The sequence below is a fragment of the Kryptolebias marmoratus genome, linkage group LG12 (assembly GCF_001649575.2).
Source record: "Kryptolebias marmoratus isolate JLee-2015 linkage group LG12, ASM164957v2, whole genome shotgun sequence".
Classification (NCBI taxonomy): domain Eukaryota; kingdom Metazoa; phylum Chordata; class Actinopteri; order Cyprinodontiformes; family Rivulidae; genus Kryptolebias; species Kryptolebias marmoratus.
Window position 1 is genome coordinate 683022 of NC_051441.1, and position 16145 is coordinate 699166.

Below are 16145 nucleotides of genomic sequence, written 5' to 3' on the forward strand. Positions count from 1 at the left end.
AAACACATCCTGACACACTCCGAGAAGGCAGGAGGACAGAAGAAGGAGGAGGCAAAGGCGAGGAAGTGGGGAGGGAGGAGGAGGAAGAGGAGGAGGAGGAAGAGGAGGAGGAGGGGGACAAAGGGAGGAAGGTGAGCTTCTCATAGTTTCAGAGCAGGGTTCTGGTTCTGGTTCTGTGGTTCTGACCGTGACGCTCCGGTGTTTTGTCTTCGGCAGAAGAAGCGGCGGCGGGTCTGGTCCGAGTGCGAGGAGTGCGGTCGGAGGTTCAGCCGGATGTCGCTCCTGAAGGCTCACCGGCAGACCCACGCCGCCGGAGACCCCGGCGCCGCCGACACGTCGTCGCCCTCGTCTCCGCCCACCGGCACCACCGCGCCGCTGTGCTGCGGCGAGTGCGGCAAGAGGTTCTCCTCCAACACGCGGCTCCACAGCCACATCCGGACCCAGCACCCCGAGAACCGGTCCTGATCCACGATCAGCAGCCGAGGAGGAACCGCAGACGGTACACTGAGGCTTTTACTCTGAAAGGCTACAGGAAGTATCACTTTATGCAACAGAAGAAGTGACAGTCTGTCACCACTCAGAACCAGATCAGAGTTCTGGTTCTGGTGTGGAAACTGGATCCGCACAAACAAAACCCAGAAAACCCAAAAAACAAAAAGTTTCAGCCAAAGTTTTTTTTCTTCTTTTTTTACCGGATCGATGAGATTTTATAAAACGAAACATTTTCAGGGTTTTAACAAACCGGACCCGTTCCGAGGATCAGAACCGGGGGTCCGGTTCTGACGAGAAGTGTTACTGAGCTGCAGCTGTCGACCCGGTTCTCTCTGCAGAACCGAAACGGAAACCTCAGATCTGAGGTCCGGACCGAGCAGAACCAGAACCGTGAAGGTTTCAGGGCTGCAGTTTTATTTCATCTGAACTTTGAACTAACCTGAGCATCTTTCAGAGAATCAAAGAGAAAAATGAAGAATTTCTTCGTTAGTTGAAGAACTTTCCTTCAGTCTGAAAGTTGAAGATTCTTCTCACCGGAGCAGAATCTGAACCGGCCGGGTCCAGAAACCTCCTCCGCTCCTGATGAAGAGGAGTCCTCCTCCTCCTCCTCCTCTGAACTCGGACAGGAAACCAGGTGGAGGTTTCTGGTTCTCCTGTTGTACAGCGTCTCACAGGAAGTGACCTGTTCGGTTTTTAAAGTGCCCTTTTTTATTTTCCTCTTCCTTGTTGCTGTCCTGGGTCGTCTGTGGAGAGGAAACGAAGAACTCGTCGTTCATCAGTGGCATCGCTGGCCTGAATGTGAATTTCAGCTCCTTTTTATTTCTCTGCTTCCTCTTTCTGACGTTCAGCTTCAAAGACTTTGTGTTTTTAGGAATTTCCCTCCCGACAAGCAAACACAAGGCGTCTTTCTTCAGCTGGAATAATGTTCTACGGAAGCTCGTTTCTGCCAGAAATAAAAGTGAAAGTTGAAATCTGTAAATATAAAAGCAGGTTGGCGCCGACGCTGCAGCACGACGAGTCGTTTTAGTGGAATATAATTATTTACAAATGATTGGCAGAATTGGACTTCCATAGGAAAATATTTATGATTATTAAAGGTGGTAAAAAAAAATCAAATCAATTAATTAATTAATTTTTATCTGTTGTTTTTCCTGCAGATTAGAAACGGGCCGTTTGATGCAAAACCTTCAAAATGTGCTATAATTTATTTACTGTTAAATTCTTCTTCTGCGTAAACAAAATTACATAAAAACGGCTTTTATTTTGAAGTCCTTTTTATTCTGATTACGACTTCATTATCTCAGGATAACAAGATATCCTTCAAAAAATAAAACTAAAAGTCTTGTTTTTTAAAATAAGGAGATAATTGTGGTGCAGGATGAATTCATCCTTCAGTCTCCGGGTGGCGACTCGGACAGGAAGTGTTCATCGGGTCACTTCCTGCTTGTCAGAAGAAAAACAGCTTTTCTAACTAATAAAAGCCTCATGAAGCTCCGTTATTTTCTGTTGTACAGATAAATAATCTGTTAGCTTAATGATATAACTAAAACAAGCTTCATCTTGAGTTAATTAGCTAAACAGTTTATCTCAAGAAAATAAGTGACATTTTGTTAATGAGACAAAAAACTTGGAGTGTTATCTTAAATAAACAGAATAAAAAACATTATCTGGACTTTAGGAGATAAATAACTCGTAAATTTAAGAAAATAAATGCTTGTGTCTTTAAATAATGATAACTAAAACAAGCTTTATCTTGAGTTAACAGGATAACTTTTTAACTCATTACCTGCAGATAAACTTCTCCCAGAGAAGCCAGAGTTAACTCCACTTCAGTTTGGATCCTCGCCTGCTGTTAGCCGCTTAATTAACACTTTAATTACCAGCGTTTCAGCGAGTCTTGTAGCTTGTTGCAGGAGTTTGTTAAAACCTAAAAGACGTGACGGATGTTCCTCCTCTGGTGGACAAACGGGCGTGTTTTTGTAACGAGGAGAAGAAGTTAATTTGACTTCCTGTTTGCTTCCTGACGGGATGTTTAACCCCTCACAGTCTGACGTCTCGTTATAAAAACAATCCGACCAAAAACCTTCAGAGTTTCTGACGTTTAAACGCCTGAAACCAGAAACCGGCTCAAGTATCGGCCAATTTCTGCAGGAAATTAATAAGTTTTACTATTTTTTCCCCCTAAATGATCAACAGCCACAAAAAACTGTTTATTTTTATCCACATTTGATGTTTTAACCTGTTGATGCACTTATTAAAACTATTTTTAATTATTCTTTTTTAAGATGCAATAATTGTTCAACTAATAAATAAATCCTGTATCTGTTTTAGATTTCTGGAAGGTTATTACCCATAAATGACAGAGTAAATTTATTCATTTGTAATATTTAAAATAATGTTTAGTTGTTTGTATGGAAGCCTCTTACTGCCAAAAGTTTTTACAGAACTCCTTCAACCTTCACTGAAACGAGCTCGACCTGCTGCGGACGCCTCGCTGCCTCGTTAAAGATCAGTTTGAATCATTTTCAGGGAACAAACTTTTAACCCGTTTGGTCTGAGCGTCTCCCAACATGGCCGACTGTCCTCACTGAGTCATTCCCGTTTCCCTTTTCTTGTTCTGTAGAATTTAAGGGAGGAAGAGGAATAATCTGTTGAGTTGTTTCTTTTCATCCGATTCAGTTTCTCTGTTTTGAGGCCTGCAGAGTTTGTTCAGAAAGAAGGATGAAGCCTGAAGAGTTAATCTGCTTCACTAACAACCTGTCCGCTAACGCCGAGTTTCTGCGGGGAATCCGAGTCGTTGCACTTTTTGTTAGATGTTTTCCTTCACCACGTGTTCACATACCTCATCTTTCAAGTGTTTCTGTCCACACAGACCTGAATACCTCAGATGTACAGAGCTGATGATATTTAACTTCAGAAATGTTTTTTTGTTGTTGTTTTTAAATGTTCTGTTTGGATTTCCAGCTTCTCAGAACGGAGCCTGAAGCTGTCGGGTAAAAACCACGTGACCAGAAAACTCTCAGGTTGAATCCAGATGTTCGATTTGATCCCCGGAGAGTCGAAACACGTGGTGGTTTTTAAATTTAAACTGTTTTTAAGGCCTCAATACGATCAGGGCTCACAGTACGGAAGCCCATTTAGGACAAAAAAACTAAATGTTAGAAATAAGGAAACATCAATTATTTTACTTTTGATAATCAAATGTTTTATAATCTTAAAAGAAAGCAGCCATTATGAGCTTTTCTCATTGTAACAATTGAATTTGTTTAAATGCACTTACTGTTCATATTTAGATTTAATTAAAAATAAGAAAGGAAACATAAATCATCACACCGCAGTGAACTGAGATCCTGACACGTTCAAAACGTGGAGCAGCTTCTCTCAGGAACCGAACCAGCGACCCGTCAGTTACGTGGTTTTTACTGGACGGCGTGAACAGATCCGCTGTCAGAGGAAAACCTCACGTCTCCACCGGGCGGCGCTCACCTGTGGGCCGCAGGTGAGCGCCGCCTGCTCCTAACAGCAGTCATGTGACCTCTAACCAATCATCGTTGTGTTTACAAAGCCATAAACGAGAGAAATGCATCAGGCGGTAAAGACGAGATGAACAAAGCAGACGATTTATTCTATCACCCGCCACCTGGACAGGTGGGCAATCATGTACAGTATTCTGTTTGACTGTTAGCAAAATATTTCTGGAACAAGTGGACAGATTATGACGAAGCTCAGAAAATAAACCTTGGATGTGTACTTTCAGCAAGCCAGTTCAAGATGGCCGCCACAGCTAGTTAGGCAGCTACAGTTCGGTGTGGTAGTAGCTGAGAGTCGTCCTCAACACGACTGTTTTTTACACGATTCCACCAAAATGGCTGCAACTTTTTCACCTCGCGCACGTCGGCGGGCGACATGCATTCCTGCCAGGAAGACTCGGCTTTGAATTTAACCGCTTTTTGTTTAAAATGATGACAAAATTCAATCAAAAATTGACTTTTAAAAAAGAGAAATTCTCTAAATGAAAAGCTGTAACAGGAAACGGGGACTTATTTTTACAGGATTTCAGGTAAATGTTGCTTTTTTAAAGCGCTAAATGTCTAAAAATACAAACATTTTTATTGTTTTTAGTGTTCGGTGAGTTTGTTTTTGATGCTGATTTAAAACTACAAACTGTACCTCAGTAAAGATGTCAGAAGTTCAGTTTATTGTCAGTCCTGTGAAAATAGAGGCAGATTGTGTCACTTTTGGTTTTCCGTAGTTTTTTTTATCATTAATGATGTTAAACGATGTAAATCTGCGTTTTTCTTTGTGTTTAATTGGTAAAAACTGATAAAGCTTTTTGTAACTTTTCCAGTTTGATCTTTTTATTTAAGATGTTTGATGCATTTCTCTCTGTTGTTATGAAGGTCCACCGCCGTCCGTCGGTTTCGGGACGCGGTCGCGGTTTCCTGTCGGGGTTTTTTATCTGCTGGCATTCTGAACATCCATCGAGTCGTTTCCATTTAAAAACAAACAAACAAACAAGACGATGTTACTGTTAAAACTGCCGGCTGTGAGCGGAGGGGAAGCTGAGCGGCAAACCGAGAAACTCAGAACGTGGAGCCCAAACGGACCCGGACTGGTTCTGAAAGGAAAACCAGTTCCAGGTCCTGCTTGTTGTAAATCTGGGGGTGAAAGGGACGTCTGTGTTGCAAAAAGTTGTAATTCTTGTTTTCTTTACGGAGGACTGTGTGTTTTTTTTATGACCGCAGCCAAAATGTGAATAATGTTTAAAGTTTGGAGTTGTCTGTTGTTGTTTTTATATTTTACACATCTGTTTCTACTTCCTGTTTGATGATGAGAGGTTCATCTCAGTGTTTGGATTTGATGCAATACTTTTATAAAACGTGCCCTTTTTTTGTAATTCAGCACTCAGATGATTAAAAACAGTCAGGGGACAGGAAGTGACGAAGAGGCCGGTCAGTTCGGCCTTCATCAGGAGACAAAATAAATCAAACATGGGAACTCAACATTAACGTTTCTGACACATGGGGTTCCTGCTGCCCGATGATTGGCTGCTTCACTTCCTGTCCTGTGCCTGCCATTAAACTGTCGCTATGACGATGAAGACCATTGTGAGGGTGTTTTTTATTTCAATTACCTGTTTGAGTCAGATTGGGTACTTTAGTGTAAAATTTTAAATAAATGTTCACAGTTACAGAGCAGGTCCTGCTGAGTTCTATGTCTGAGCGTTTCAAAATATGTCCATCCATCTTTACATCCATCCATCCATCTTCTTGACCCTCTTCTCTTGTCTGCACCTGGACAGGTCCGCACATCCATCACAGGGACACATGGAGATAGAAATGTCAAACTGCACAGCTGGACACCTTGTGGGTCAGGGGTGATCCCTATTTATTTCAAGGTCACGGGTCCAGCTCTACACAGGCCCTTAGGATCGTGTTGAGGGAATTCATGCTTGGGTTTTTTACCGTTTGCGGTCCTCTTGTTTACCATAAATAACTTTTGTTTTTATTAAATCTGTTTTTATCTTCAGATTCATCATTAATGACCCGTAAACCCTTTTTTAAACTTGTAAAAACTTATTTTTGATCCCTCTCGGTCCTGTTTTTGAAAACTTTTTGACATCTTTTCCCTGTTTTGACTCTGGACGTGCTGACGTCATTAATTGGCTCGTGCCCGCGCTGACCCGGCTCTGCGTGGCGCGTGCTGCTCCTCATTCATTCTGTAATTCGAATTAGCGACACAGGCGCGTGGAGACGGAACAATGGAGATCAAAGGGGGAGACGGGCGCGTACCCGCTCCGCGCGCGCGCCCGCCCTCACAGCTGTACCCACCTACCGCTGCCGTCGTCATGGTAACCTAGATACCCGCCTGAACGGGTACGTGTGTGCGCGAGCGGGAGGAAGGAAAGGAAGGTAAGGAGGAAGGAGGGAGGGAACAGACCGAGGGGAGGAGAGGAGGAGGAGGAGAGGCGGCGGGTGTTCTGCCGAGGTGGACGTGGCGGGTCCGGTGGAGTGAGCTACAAGTGACAGGCAGCGGAGCCGAACCGAGCCAGACGGCCTGCCCTCCCCTCCCCCAGCCGGCCATGAACCGGACCGTCCGCAGGTAAGAGCCGCCCGCTCGCGCCGCTCCGCTCGGTTTGGTGCCTTTTTAACTGTCTGACCGAGGACCGGGCCGCCGCTCGAACCTTTCCAGCTGATTTGTTTTTGTGTCGGAGTGCCAGCCGCTCCCTGCCGCCGGGTTCGGGTTCGGGTCAGTCGGCCTGTGACACGCAGAAAGCTGCCGGGGCCGCGGAGGAGGCGGCTGACTCTCCCGCCGCGGCCGCTTCACTCTCACTTTCTCCCGGATGCTAACAGCAGCTAGCCCCGCTACCCTGCGATAAACAAGATGGCCACTGCTAGCTGCTAGCTGCGGCTCCATGGCAGCCTGCCCCGTCTTTGTAAGGCGGCACAGGAGCGTCTCCCTCCGCAGAAAGTCAGCCCCGTTCTGCCGGGGAAAGTAGGGCGCTGGAGGCGCACCGAGGGCCGGAATCAGAACCTAGCGGGCCGGGAGGCTGCGTGGCGGGCCGCGGACAGGGAACGGACAGGTGACACGGAGTTAACCGGGTAACGGGCACCTCTCATCCGCGCGCGAACACAAAGCTGCTGTCCGTGCGTGAACCCGGTGCGCGCGAGCTCTGCAAACTTTTCTTTAAACCTGCGTGCGCGCGTGCACAGCGGGCACACACGCACCCGGCAGATGTGTGTGTTCAATGACAGAACAGGTTTAATCCCAGGGGCCCCTTCACCTGAGGGCCCCTCACCTGAGGAATAATTAAATCTATAGAATCACCTGAGTCAGTTGGATCTTCTTGGGTTGATTTCTGATCAGAACCGGGTTTGATCATGGAGCGAAGTGTTTGTTCCAGAACTGATCCAAAGCTTTGATGGAGTTCTGTAAACTTCAGAAAGAACCTCTCCTCCTCCTCAGACTGTTTCCACAGGTTTAATCCTCCTTTGATGCTTTTTATCTAACATTTAGTTTTGTTTCTTGTTAAATCGAGTCTTTGTTTCGATAATAATAATAAATTTGAGGGTAAAAATCTGTCAGTGCTAAGATGCGTACCCACCAGACGGAAGTGGTTCTTTAATCCCGTGTCAGGTCCGCCTGGTTCTAGTTCTGGTTCCCGGCCGTTAATCCCATGTTGTCTGTTCTGTCTGCAGGCTGGTTCCGGTCCGGTTTCGCTGCTGACATCTCCTGGTTGCTGTTGGATTCTTCTCAGGGAGTCTCCGCCCCCACAGCCCCGGGGGGGAGTGGAGGAGGCTGTTCAGGTGCTGAAACGACCTTGGTGAGGAGGATTAGCCCCGCCCCCTCACCATGACAGACTTGGAGGCTGAGTGTTTGAGTCTCGGCCTGCCGCCTGAGTGCGGCTCCCCTCCCCCACCTCTGGACCCCTCCCTGCAGGCGGACTGCGGCCCGGGGCCCGCCGGTTCGGCCCCGGCGCCCACCCTGGCGCTCCTCTCCTCAGACTGCCCCACGCCCACCCTCAGCTCGCTGGCGGCTGAGATCGCCGAGCCGCTGGTGATGCTGCCGTGCGTGAAGAGCGAGCCGGAGGACGAAGACCTGGAGCCCATCCGGACCGTGGACCTGTCTGAGATCCAGCCGCTGTCCACCGCCGAGCTGGGCCACGACCAGATCAAGATGGAGATCAGCGGCCTCGACTACATCAAGTCCGAGCACCACGGCAACCTCCACCTGGGCCCGTTTCACCACAGCGACGCCTCAGAGCTGGACTACAAGTCCCACTACGAGCCCATCTCTGTGTTCGACTACATTTCCCAGGTATCATCAGTGCCTTTCCCCCCCAAACACCAAACCCTGAAAGCTTTCTTCATCAGACAGAACCAGAACCTTCATCCCAACACAGAACCAGAACTCAGAACTTTAACTTCGGCTCGTTCCGCCTCACCTCACAAAAAACCCCACAAATTTTAAGATTTTAATTTCAAATTTTCTGAGTTGTTGAACTTTGTTTTGGTTTTAATTTGTGGTCAGTTTAACTCACACTCGTCAGTTTGTTTGGAGTTCTCCAAGTCTTTCATCTGATGGTTCTGGTTCAGATTAAATTAATTCAGGAATTAATTTTATTCAAGCAGCAAAAATACTTTGAGCAAATGACGGAGTGAAGCGTTTCATTATGAACAGTATTTTCTCAGCTGAACTCTTCCTGTTTCTGTGTCTGAAAAAGACTCAGCCTGGTTCTGGTTCTGATCCGGTCCGGGTCTGATGATCATAAAATGTTTTTAAACCACCAGCTGATTATTTCTGCAGCAGCTCGTAACAAACGCTTCAGAGTTTCTGTTCTGGTTTGTTTATTTAAAGTTTTGATTTATTTAGGAATGAAATGAGTTCTTTTATTAGAAACAAGTTTTTATTTTCAGGTTCTGTCAGGCGGAACCCACAGCCCGGTAAATGTTAGAGTTCAGGTCCGACTCAGTCGGGATTCTGGTGTGGACTACAGCTGTGTTTTCTTGTTGCAGGTCACAGACACGCTGGACTACATCAAGTCGGACCACCACGTGGACCTGCAGTGTTACTACGCCACCGAGCTGAGCTCCCTGAAGTCCGAGTACCCCGAGTCCCACACCATGTCTGCCCACCTGCAGCACAACGCCCTGGAGTCCATCCACATGGCCGAGCTCCGCACCGAGCTCAACAAGCTGCGGCCCGACGCCCTGATCATGGACGGCATGGGCAAAGCGGACTCTGAGTTCGGAGGGGGGACGCTGTACGAGCTGCAGCCCGCCCATGATGAGAAGGGTTCTGGGGAGGGGGCGGCGGGCGGAGGGGGGAGTCGAATCGTCACGACCAAAACCCAGAGCCCAACAGTCAGGAAACCCCGCAACATGCAGGGTGAGAAACCTTTCTCTTGCACGCAGTGTGGAAAGAACTTCAGCACGCTGGGAAACCTGAAAACGCACCACCGGATCCACACCGGTGAGCGGCCCTACACCTGCTCGCAGTGCGGCAAGAGCTTCGGCCAGGCGGGAAACCTCAAACGCCACCAGCTGATCCACACGGGCCAGAAGCCCTACGTGTGCGCTCACTGCCCCAAAGGCTTCACCAAGGCCGACGACCTGCGCTCGCACCAACGGCTGCACACCGGCGAGCGCCCCTTCATCTGCACCGCCTGCGGGAAAAGCTTCAGCCAATCCAAGGAGCTGAAGGCGCATCAGCTGAGTCACACGGGTGAGCGGCCGTTCTGCTGCCAGCACTGCGGCAAGAGCTTCAGCAAGGAGACAAGTTATCGGAACCACGTCCAGATCCACACCGGCGAGAAGCCCTTCACCTGCTCGCAGTGCGGAAAGACTTTCAGCAACTCGGGCGTCCTGAAAACCCACGAGAAGATCCACTCGGGCGAGCGGCCGTTCGGCTGCACGCAGTGCGGCAAGAGCTTCGGCCGCCTTGGCCACCTGAAGGCGCACCAGCAGATCCACACGGGCGAGCGGCCGTACGCCTGCCCCCACTGCGGGAAGACTTTCAGCCAGTCAGGCCACCTCAAAGCACACGAGCAGATCCACAAACGAGAGCGGGCCGACACGGCGAGCACCAGCAGCGATGGCGGCAGCAGCGCCGTGAGCAGCGACAGCAGCTAAGACCTGCTGCCGCCCCTTTAACCTCCCGGAGAAACAAAGTATTATTCCTCTTTTTTATAAATACAATATATAAAATTTTCTTTATCTGTTTTCTTACATTTTCATACTTTTTGTGCTCTTTTACATTTTATGTGTGGGCCGAGTGGACGGACTGATGCGTGAGTGAACACCTTATATACCGTGTGTCTGCGGGTGGGGGGCTGGACTCTACAGGACCAGGACTTTATTTTTTACATGAGCACAAAGGTTTCAGTGACCAAAAATAAGAACTTTTTGTTTTTGTATTTCCTGTTTTTTACTGAATCAGACCAGCAGCTCCGGGCGGACCGGGACCCGTTAACGGGTCGGCTGTTATCGACCTGAAGTGAGCGCGCACGTACGCTCGCTGTTGACCCGTCAGCTCTGTTTACAGGATTCACAGCCAGACGTTTCCACCCGTCACCCTGAACACCAATGTCAGATTAGTTTTGATCTTTTAAGGATTTATTTGATGGGATTGTTTTCCAGGGTGGAGTGATTCAGACAAACAGCTTCTGTGGTTTAAAAAACTCCTGAGTTTATTCTGGGTTTGCTGTGATCCGTACTGATGATACACGAGCACAAAGTGTTCTCAGGTCTGAAAGCCTCACTGTGACCCCTCTAAATGTACTTCCTGCCATTAAACATATGAACCAGTTTCCTTCCAGCCGAGGGGGACACAGAAGGTTGTGTCAGTCCGATGAGTTCTGTCAGACAAATCCAAAGAAACTACCAGCTGCATTCAATCATGATCACTAAAACAAGGCAACAGGCCTGCCATGTTGAGACCTTCAGCACCGTTCAGTGATACATGTAGGTGAAGGTAAAGCTGTATTTCAGCCTGTATGTATAGTATTGACCCTTTGTGGTTTTTAAATAACTGAAGTTGTTTGTTTGGGAATCCTTCCTGTCTGGAAACAGAGCGGATCAGATAATCAATCAAAGCCTGAAGCTGACGTTCATGCTCCTGATGAGACGATGGAAACGTCTGCCTGTAGCCGAATATAAAGTACATAAAATACATTCATTATAAAAACTTCTGGAAGGCTGATGGTAGAGTAAGTTTTGGGTAAAGAAGATAAAATGTGTTGTTTACCATCAGTGTTGATGAAACAAATTCAGGGTTCTTCCGTTGTACCGAAGGTTCTTCCTGCTTTGGGTTTTTAAGGCGGTCTGACTTGATGTAGATCTTAAAGTGGGCGGATGGGACACAGCAGCAGACACGTCTGTCTCCATGTTGCTGAAGATAATCAGACCGTTTTCCATCCGTGTTGACAGGAAGTCAGTTTTCAGCGTTGTTGGGATCTAAACTCGGCACAAAAGTCCCGACACCCCCCCCCCTCCCCCCATCTCGATCGCTCACTGTGTACAAATCTATTGATTACATCATTCCTACAAAATGTAATAAAAGAAGTGATTCAGCATCTTGTACTGAAGTTATTAAAGAAACTAATGAGACATCTTTGACTTCTGTTGTTGCTGAAATGTCTCATTGCTCACAGCAGATTGGTAAGAGTGTTTCTGCATCTGTTAGTAAAATATCTCATGACCTACTTTAATGAAGCCCTCAGGATGTAATGAGTGGGTGTACGTCTCCGACCCGTTAACGGGTTCTGGTAAAAAGACTTCTTGTTTTTAGCAGCAGATTTACAACAAACAGCTATTTTTTTTGTACTTTTTCAGTATTTACAAATATTTTCCCACAGAAAAGCATTTTCTGGTTTTAGCTTTTAATACTTTGAGCTTTAATGTAGCATTTTGCTACCTTTAGCTTTTAGCTCGTCAGTTTCAGCAGGGCAGGTTTCCCTTCACAGCCTGCTGCTGGTCGGTTTGTTTACACTGACTGCAGACCCACATTTCAGCTGAACCGTTTCATTCAGTTCAGGAGTTTTTTCTCTTTGATTTCATTCTTTGCACCTTAAACTGGGTTCTCTCCTAGAACTCACCTGGAGAACTGGTTCCACTTGCTGGTCAGCAGCTGGTGTTTGCTCCTCTGGATCCAGACTTCAGAACCGGCCCACTCCCTTTCAAACTAACCTGAACCAGGTTCTGGTTCCAGTTCTCAGCTGGTTTCTGTGGAGAACCACATGACAAACCTCCCTCAGATCCTCCGAGACCTGAAGGTGGGAGGTTCTGACCCGGACCCAGAACCAAACCGTTTGAGGTGATTAAGAAACGTTCTTAATTTAGTAAATGTTTTATTCAGCTTCCAGTAAAGAGTGGACTTCTGTCTGAAGTTTGTAGAAACAGACGGAGACGTTTGATGTGGAGTTAAGTTTTATTTCAGGACAGTTTTCCCAACATAAACCCAGATCGGATTAAAGTTCCTCCAACTAACTGCTTTAATTTGTAGCAGGAAACAGGTGAAAGGTGTTCCTTATTTCAGCAAGCAGGAAGATGATAGGCTGAGATTTGACTCCGCCCCCAATCAGACAGACAAATGATTGGTTCTTAGATGGTCTCCTCGATGACCTTCGTCACCAAGGTTTTGGTGACTGTGGTGGTTGATGAAGAGGAAGAAGACCTGCAGCAGGAGAGAAACATCTGGGTGAGAAGGAACATCTGTCTCCTGTTTGAGTCTGAGCAGTGAAACGTTCGGTTCTTACCCGGTTCCTGTTGACTCTCCCTCCAGCAGCCGTCTGTACTCGTTGATCTCCATCTCCAGCCTGGACTTGATGTCCAGCAGCGCCTGGTATTCCTGTCCCTGACGCTCCAGGTCCTGCCTCAGACCTATCAGCTGCTCCTCCATGCTGGTCACCTGTACAGGTAAACTCGGTGTGAGTGCTGCGCTTCAACACAGGAACACAGCGTCCGAGTCCGGCTCACCTGAAACTGCAGGTTGTTCAGGCGTTCAGCGTAGCGCCTGTTGACGTCAGCGAGGGAGCATTCAAGAGCTGCTTTCTGTGGACAGTTAGAGGACAGGAGGTCAGCGGAGACAGGGACAGGTCCACAGAAAGTCCACAGAATTCAGATTTCTTTATCACCCAGGTTTCTAATGAAATGGTTAAAAGCAGGAAGGGGTCTGGTTCTCAGTGTGGACACCTGGAACAGGTCCTCTTCCCTTGGTTTTGTCTCTACGTGGACTCTTGTGACTCTGAATCCCCTCATGTGGTTTGACCTGCTCCACAGTCATGGGGTTCCTCAGGGTTCTGCGGTTTACACCATTTAAGGCCTCTGGAACCAGGTTTTCTTGGACTCACCATGCTGAGCTGAGACTGAAGCTCGATCTCCAGCGCCTGAAGCTGGCTCTTCACCTCCTTCACCTCGCCGGAGGAGGATTTCAGGGTCATCTCTGTGGTGGCGACCTCCTTAGTGAGAGCCTCAGACTGAGGAGAGAAGACATCGTGAACGTCACGAGACCCTTCAGCTTTTTGTGACAAAATTTCCCCTGGATCGTCTCCTACCTTCGACTGGAACCAGCCCTCCAGCTCTTTGCGGCTTTTGGCGGCGATGGCTTCGTAGTGTTCTCTGATCTCCTCCATGATCTTTGAGAGGTCCTGCTGAGGAGCAGCATCTACTTCCACGTTCACCTGTCCGCTCACCTGAGTGCGCATGGAGAGCAGGTCCTGCAGGAGGGGGAGGGATGAAAGTGGCTCCCGTCAAAGCTCCGTCTGCTCACACTACGATGCAGCAAAGGAGCTTCTGGTTACCTCTTCGTGGTTCTTCTTCATGGACTCCAGCTCATCCTTCAGGCTCTCGGTCTGCATGGTAATGTCGGTCTTGGCCACGCCCAGTTCTCCCAGCAGCATCTTCAGCCCGGCGATGTCCGCCTCCACCGACTGACGCATGGAGAGCTCGTTCTCGTACCTGCAGGAAGTTCAGCATGAAGAGAACTTTAAAATCAAAACTATAAAACTTCTGTATCAGGTACGTATAAAAAAATCATCAAGAAATTAAATGGACAATAATTTTATATGTTCAGAGAAAATATTGTCTTTTTTTTTATAAAAGTTAAAAGCTAAATTTAAACTGGATTCTGGAAACTAAAACCAGAAATTCACCGCCTTATTAATATAATATATTTTATAAAATAATTTTTAGAAAGCAGAAAAAGATGATCTGACTGCAGTCTAACCTGCAGCCAGCAGAGGGCGCACTTCTGCTGCAGCTGAAAGTTTCTGCAACATCTGGGCTGCAGTTTAACCTTTTTACTGTCTGAATGAAACGTGTTTAAACACATCAACACCAAATACAAGCAAAGCTAAACCAAAGGAGAGAAGATCCTCCAATGGAACGAAGGGAAGTAAAAACGGGACGGACTTGATTCTGAAGTCGTCCTGAGCGAGTCTGGCGTTGTCGATGCTCAGAGAGACGGTGCTGTTGGCGATGATGGCGTCCTGGATCTGAAACGCAGAAACGCCACGTTACTAAAAATGAGAGCAGCTCAGGTTTCCTGTAGAACCATGGAATCCTTCAGGTGTGGCAGCTTCACCTGGATCCCTTACACAGGTGTGGTTCACCTGAGGCTTTCATCCAATCCCGTTAGCTCAGCTTCCCCCTGCCTCAAACTACTGAAAGAATTCTTTACTTTAATTCTACTTTTCTAGTTTGTCATTTGTATGGAAGACAAGAGGTGCCATGTTTGATAAGTGTATCATTTCTGTTTCTCTAAAAAAACAATAAATCTAAGAGTTCAAACCAACTAAAACTGTTCCTTTAGAATATTATTCTTGTTCTTATTTTTTTTATTTTCCCCCACGTATGAAACTGGAGTTAGTTGGTGGTTCAGAAGAAGAAGAACTTCAGACTCACCTTGCCCTGCAGCTCTGCGATGGTGGCGTAGAAGTGGCTGTAGTCCCTGGCGGAGGGGCTGATCTTGGCCTCGGCGAACTCCCGGATCTTCAGCTCCAGCTCGGCGTTGGTCTTCTCCAGCGCCGCCACCTTCTCCAGGTAGGTGGCCAGGCGGTCGTTCAGGTTCTGCATGGTGAACTTCTCGTTGCCGATCATGTTGTCGTCCATCCCTGCTCCACCACCGAAGCCGCCGCCGCCGCCGCCGCCGCCGAATCCTGCACCTGCACCCCCACCGAATCCTCTACTTGCACCCCCACCGAATCCTGCACCTGCACCCCCACCGAATCCTGCACCTGCACCCCCACCGAATCCTGCACCTGCACCCCCACCAAAACCACTGTAGCCTCCCATAGAGAAGGACTGGCTGGCCCTGGAGACGCGGACGTTGGAGCCTCCTGCTCCTCCAGTCATGCTGGCGGCGCTCATAACTCTGCCGGATCGCCCGCCCAGGCCACCCATGGAGCCCATGGAGCTCCTGGAGTACATTACGGACGTCATGATGAAGAGGAGGAGGTGCTTGTCTGTCTGTCTGTCTTCTCAGGAGCAGGAGAGGAGAGAAGTGAGGGGAGATGGAGCCGACCGCTGCTTTTAAAGACATCCAGGTGGGCTGAGGCGCAGGTGAGGGGGCGGGGCTGAGATCCACACTCACAGGAGAGGAATGTGAGCAGGTTTATACTGCAGCCTTTTAACAACATCAGGGAATAATTAAAAAGTTATTCAGTTTCTCATAAAACTGCATTTTTGTATTTTAATGCAGCTTGGACTCCACAGCTGCACCCATTGCAACATTTCACACGACCACAGGCACACAACGGGGGGCGGGGGGGGCGCAGTTTCCTTTTCCTGCTCCCGTCCTGGTGCCTGCACCGGTTCAGTGGGGGCTGGGGGTCTCTGACGGCGTCATCGGGGGGGCTGCCTGCAGGTTGCTGCCCCCTGGCTGTGGGGTTGTCTTGTCGGTGCCCGGACCACGTCTCGGAGTGCTGGGCTCCCGCTGGGTGGTCTATGGCCCCCGGGGGGATGTGGGCTTAGCTTGGGTTCGATGGGTGTCCCCTCCCTCTAGACCCCTCAGGGGGGTGGCTATGTGCCCTTTGACCTTGGTCCTTCTGGGTTCTGGCTGCTGTGGTGGACTGGTGCCTGCCTGGTGTGTTGGGGGCTCTGGGGGGGGCTTCTCCTGCTTGGTGCTGGGCGGTCTCTCTGTCGGGGGCTGGTGTG

At 48.3% G+C, this 16145-nt stretch overlaps 2 protein-coding genes across 3 annotated transcripts; one reads left to right on the forward strand and one right to left on the reverse strand.

The window, feature by feature from the left end:
• The first annotated feature begins 6378 nt into the window (after nt 1–6378).
• On the forward strand, nt 6379–11566 carry si:dkeyp-113d7.1 (uncharacterized protein LOC407709 homolog). The gene is made up of 3 exons (XM_017437346.3): nt 6379–6594; nt 7692–8310; nt 9009–11566. The coding sequence occupies exons 2-3, from the start codon at nt 7846–7848 to the stop codon at nt 10122–10124; spliced, it is 1581 nt and encodes a 526-aa protein (XP_017292835.1). The 5' UTR covers nt 6379–6594; nt 7692–7845; the 3' UTR covers nt 10125–11566.
• An 835-nt stretch (nt 11567–12401) lies between these two features.
• Nucleotides 12402–15497, reverse strand: LOC108248523 (keratin, type I cytoskeletal 13). Of its 2 annotated transcripts, XM_037978633.1 has the most exons (9): nt 15251–15497; nt 14895–15202; nt 14403–14485; nt 13793–13949; nt 13547–13708; nt 13343–13468; nt 12969–13043; nt 12749–12900; nt 12402–12666 (listed from the first exon to the last, which is right to left on the reverse strand). In XM_037978633.1, exons 1-9 carry the CDS (start codon nt 15429–15431, stop codon nt 12594–12596), a joined length of 1317 nt encoding a protein of 438 aa, XP_037834561.1. In that variant the 5' UTR covers nt 15432–15497; the 3' UTR covers nt 12402–12593. The 2 variants fall into 2 exon arrangements, with proteins under 2 accessions (XP_037834561.1, XP_017292837.1); XM_017437348.3 differs by having other exon boundaries at nt 14895–15497.
• Between the last annotated feature and the right edge of the window lie 648 nt (nt 15498–16145).

Bases quoted from the DNA above. Each gene is read 5' to 3' on its own strand.
- si:dkeyp-113d7.1 (XM_017437346.3), top strand. From the start codon at position 7,846: ATGACAGACTTGGAGGCTGAGTGTTTGAGTCTCGGCCTGCCGCCTGAG. The intron at 8,311-9,008 runs GTATCATCAGTG...TTCTTGTTGCAG, and splicing joins TGTTCGACTACATTTCCCAG to GTCACAGACACGCTGGACTA.
- LOC108248523 (XM_017437348.3), bottom strand. From the start codon at position 15,431: ATGACGTCCGTAATGTACTCCAGGAGCTCCATGGGCTCCATGGGTGGC. The intron at 13,044-13,342 runs GTGAGTCCAAGA...AACTGTCCACAG, and splicing joins TTCAGTCTCAGCTCAGCATG to AAAGCAGCTCTTGAATGCTC. The intron at 12,901-12,968 runs GTGAGCCGGACT...TTACCTGTACAG, and splicing joins TGAACAACCTGCAGTTTCAG to GTGACCAGCATGGAGGAGCA.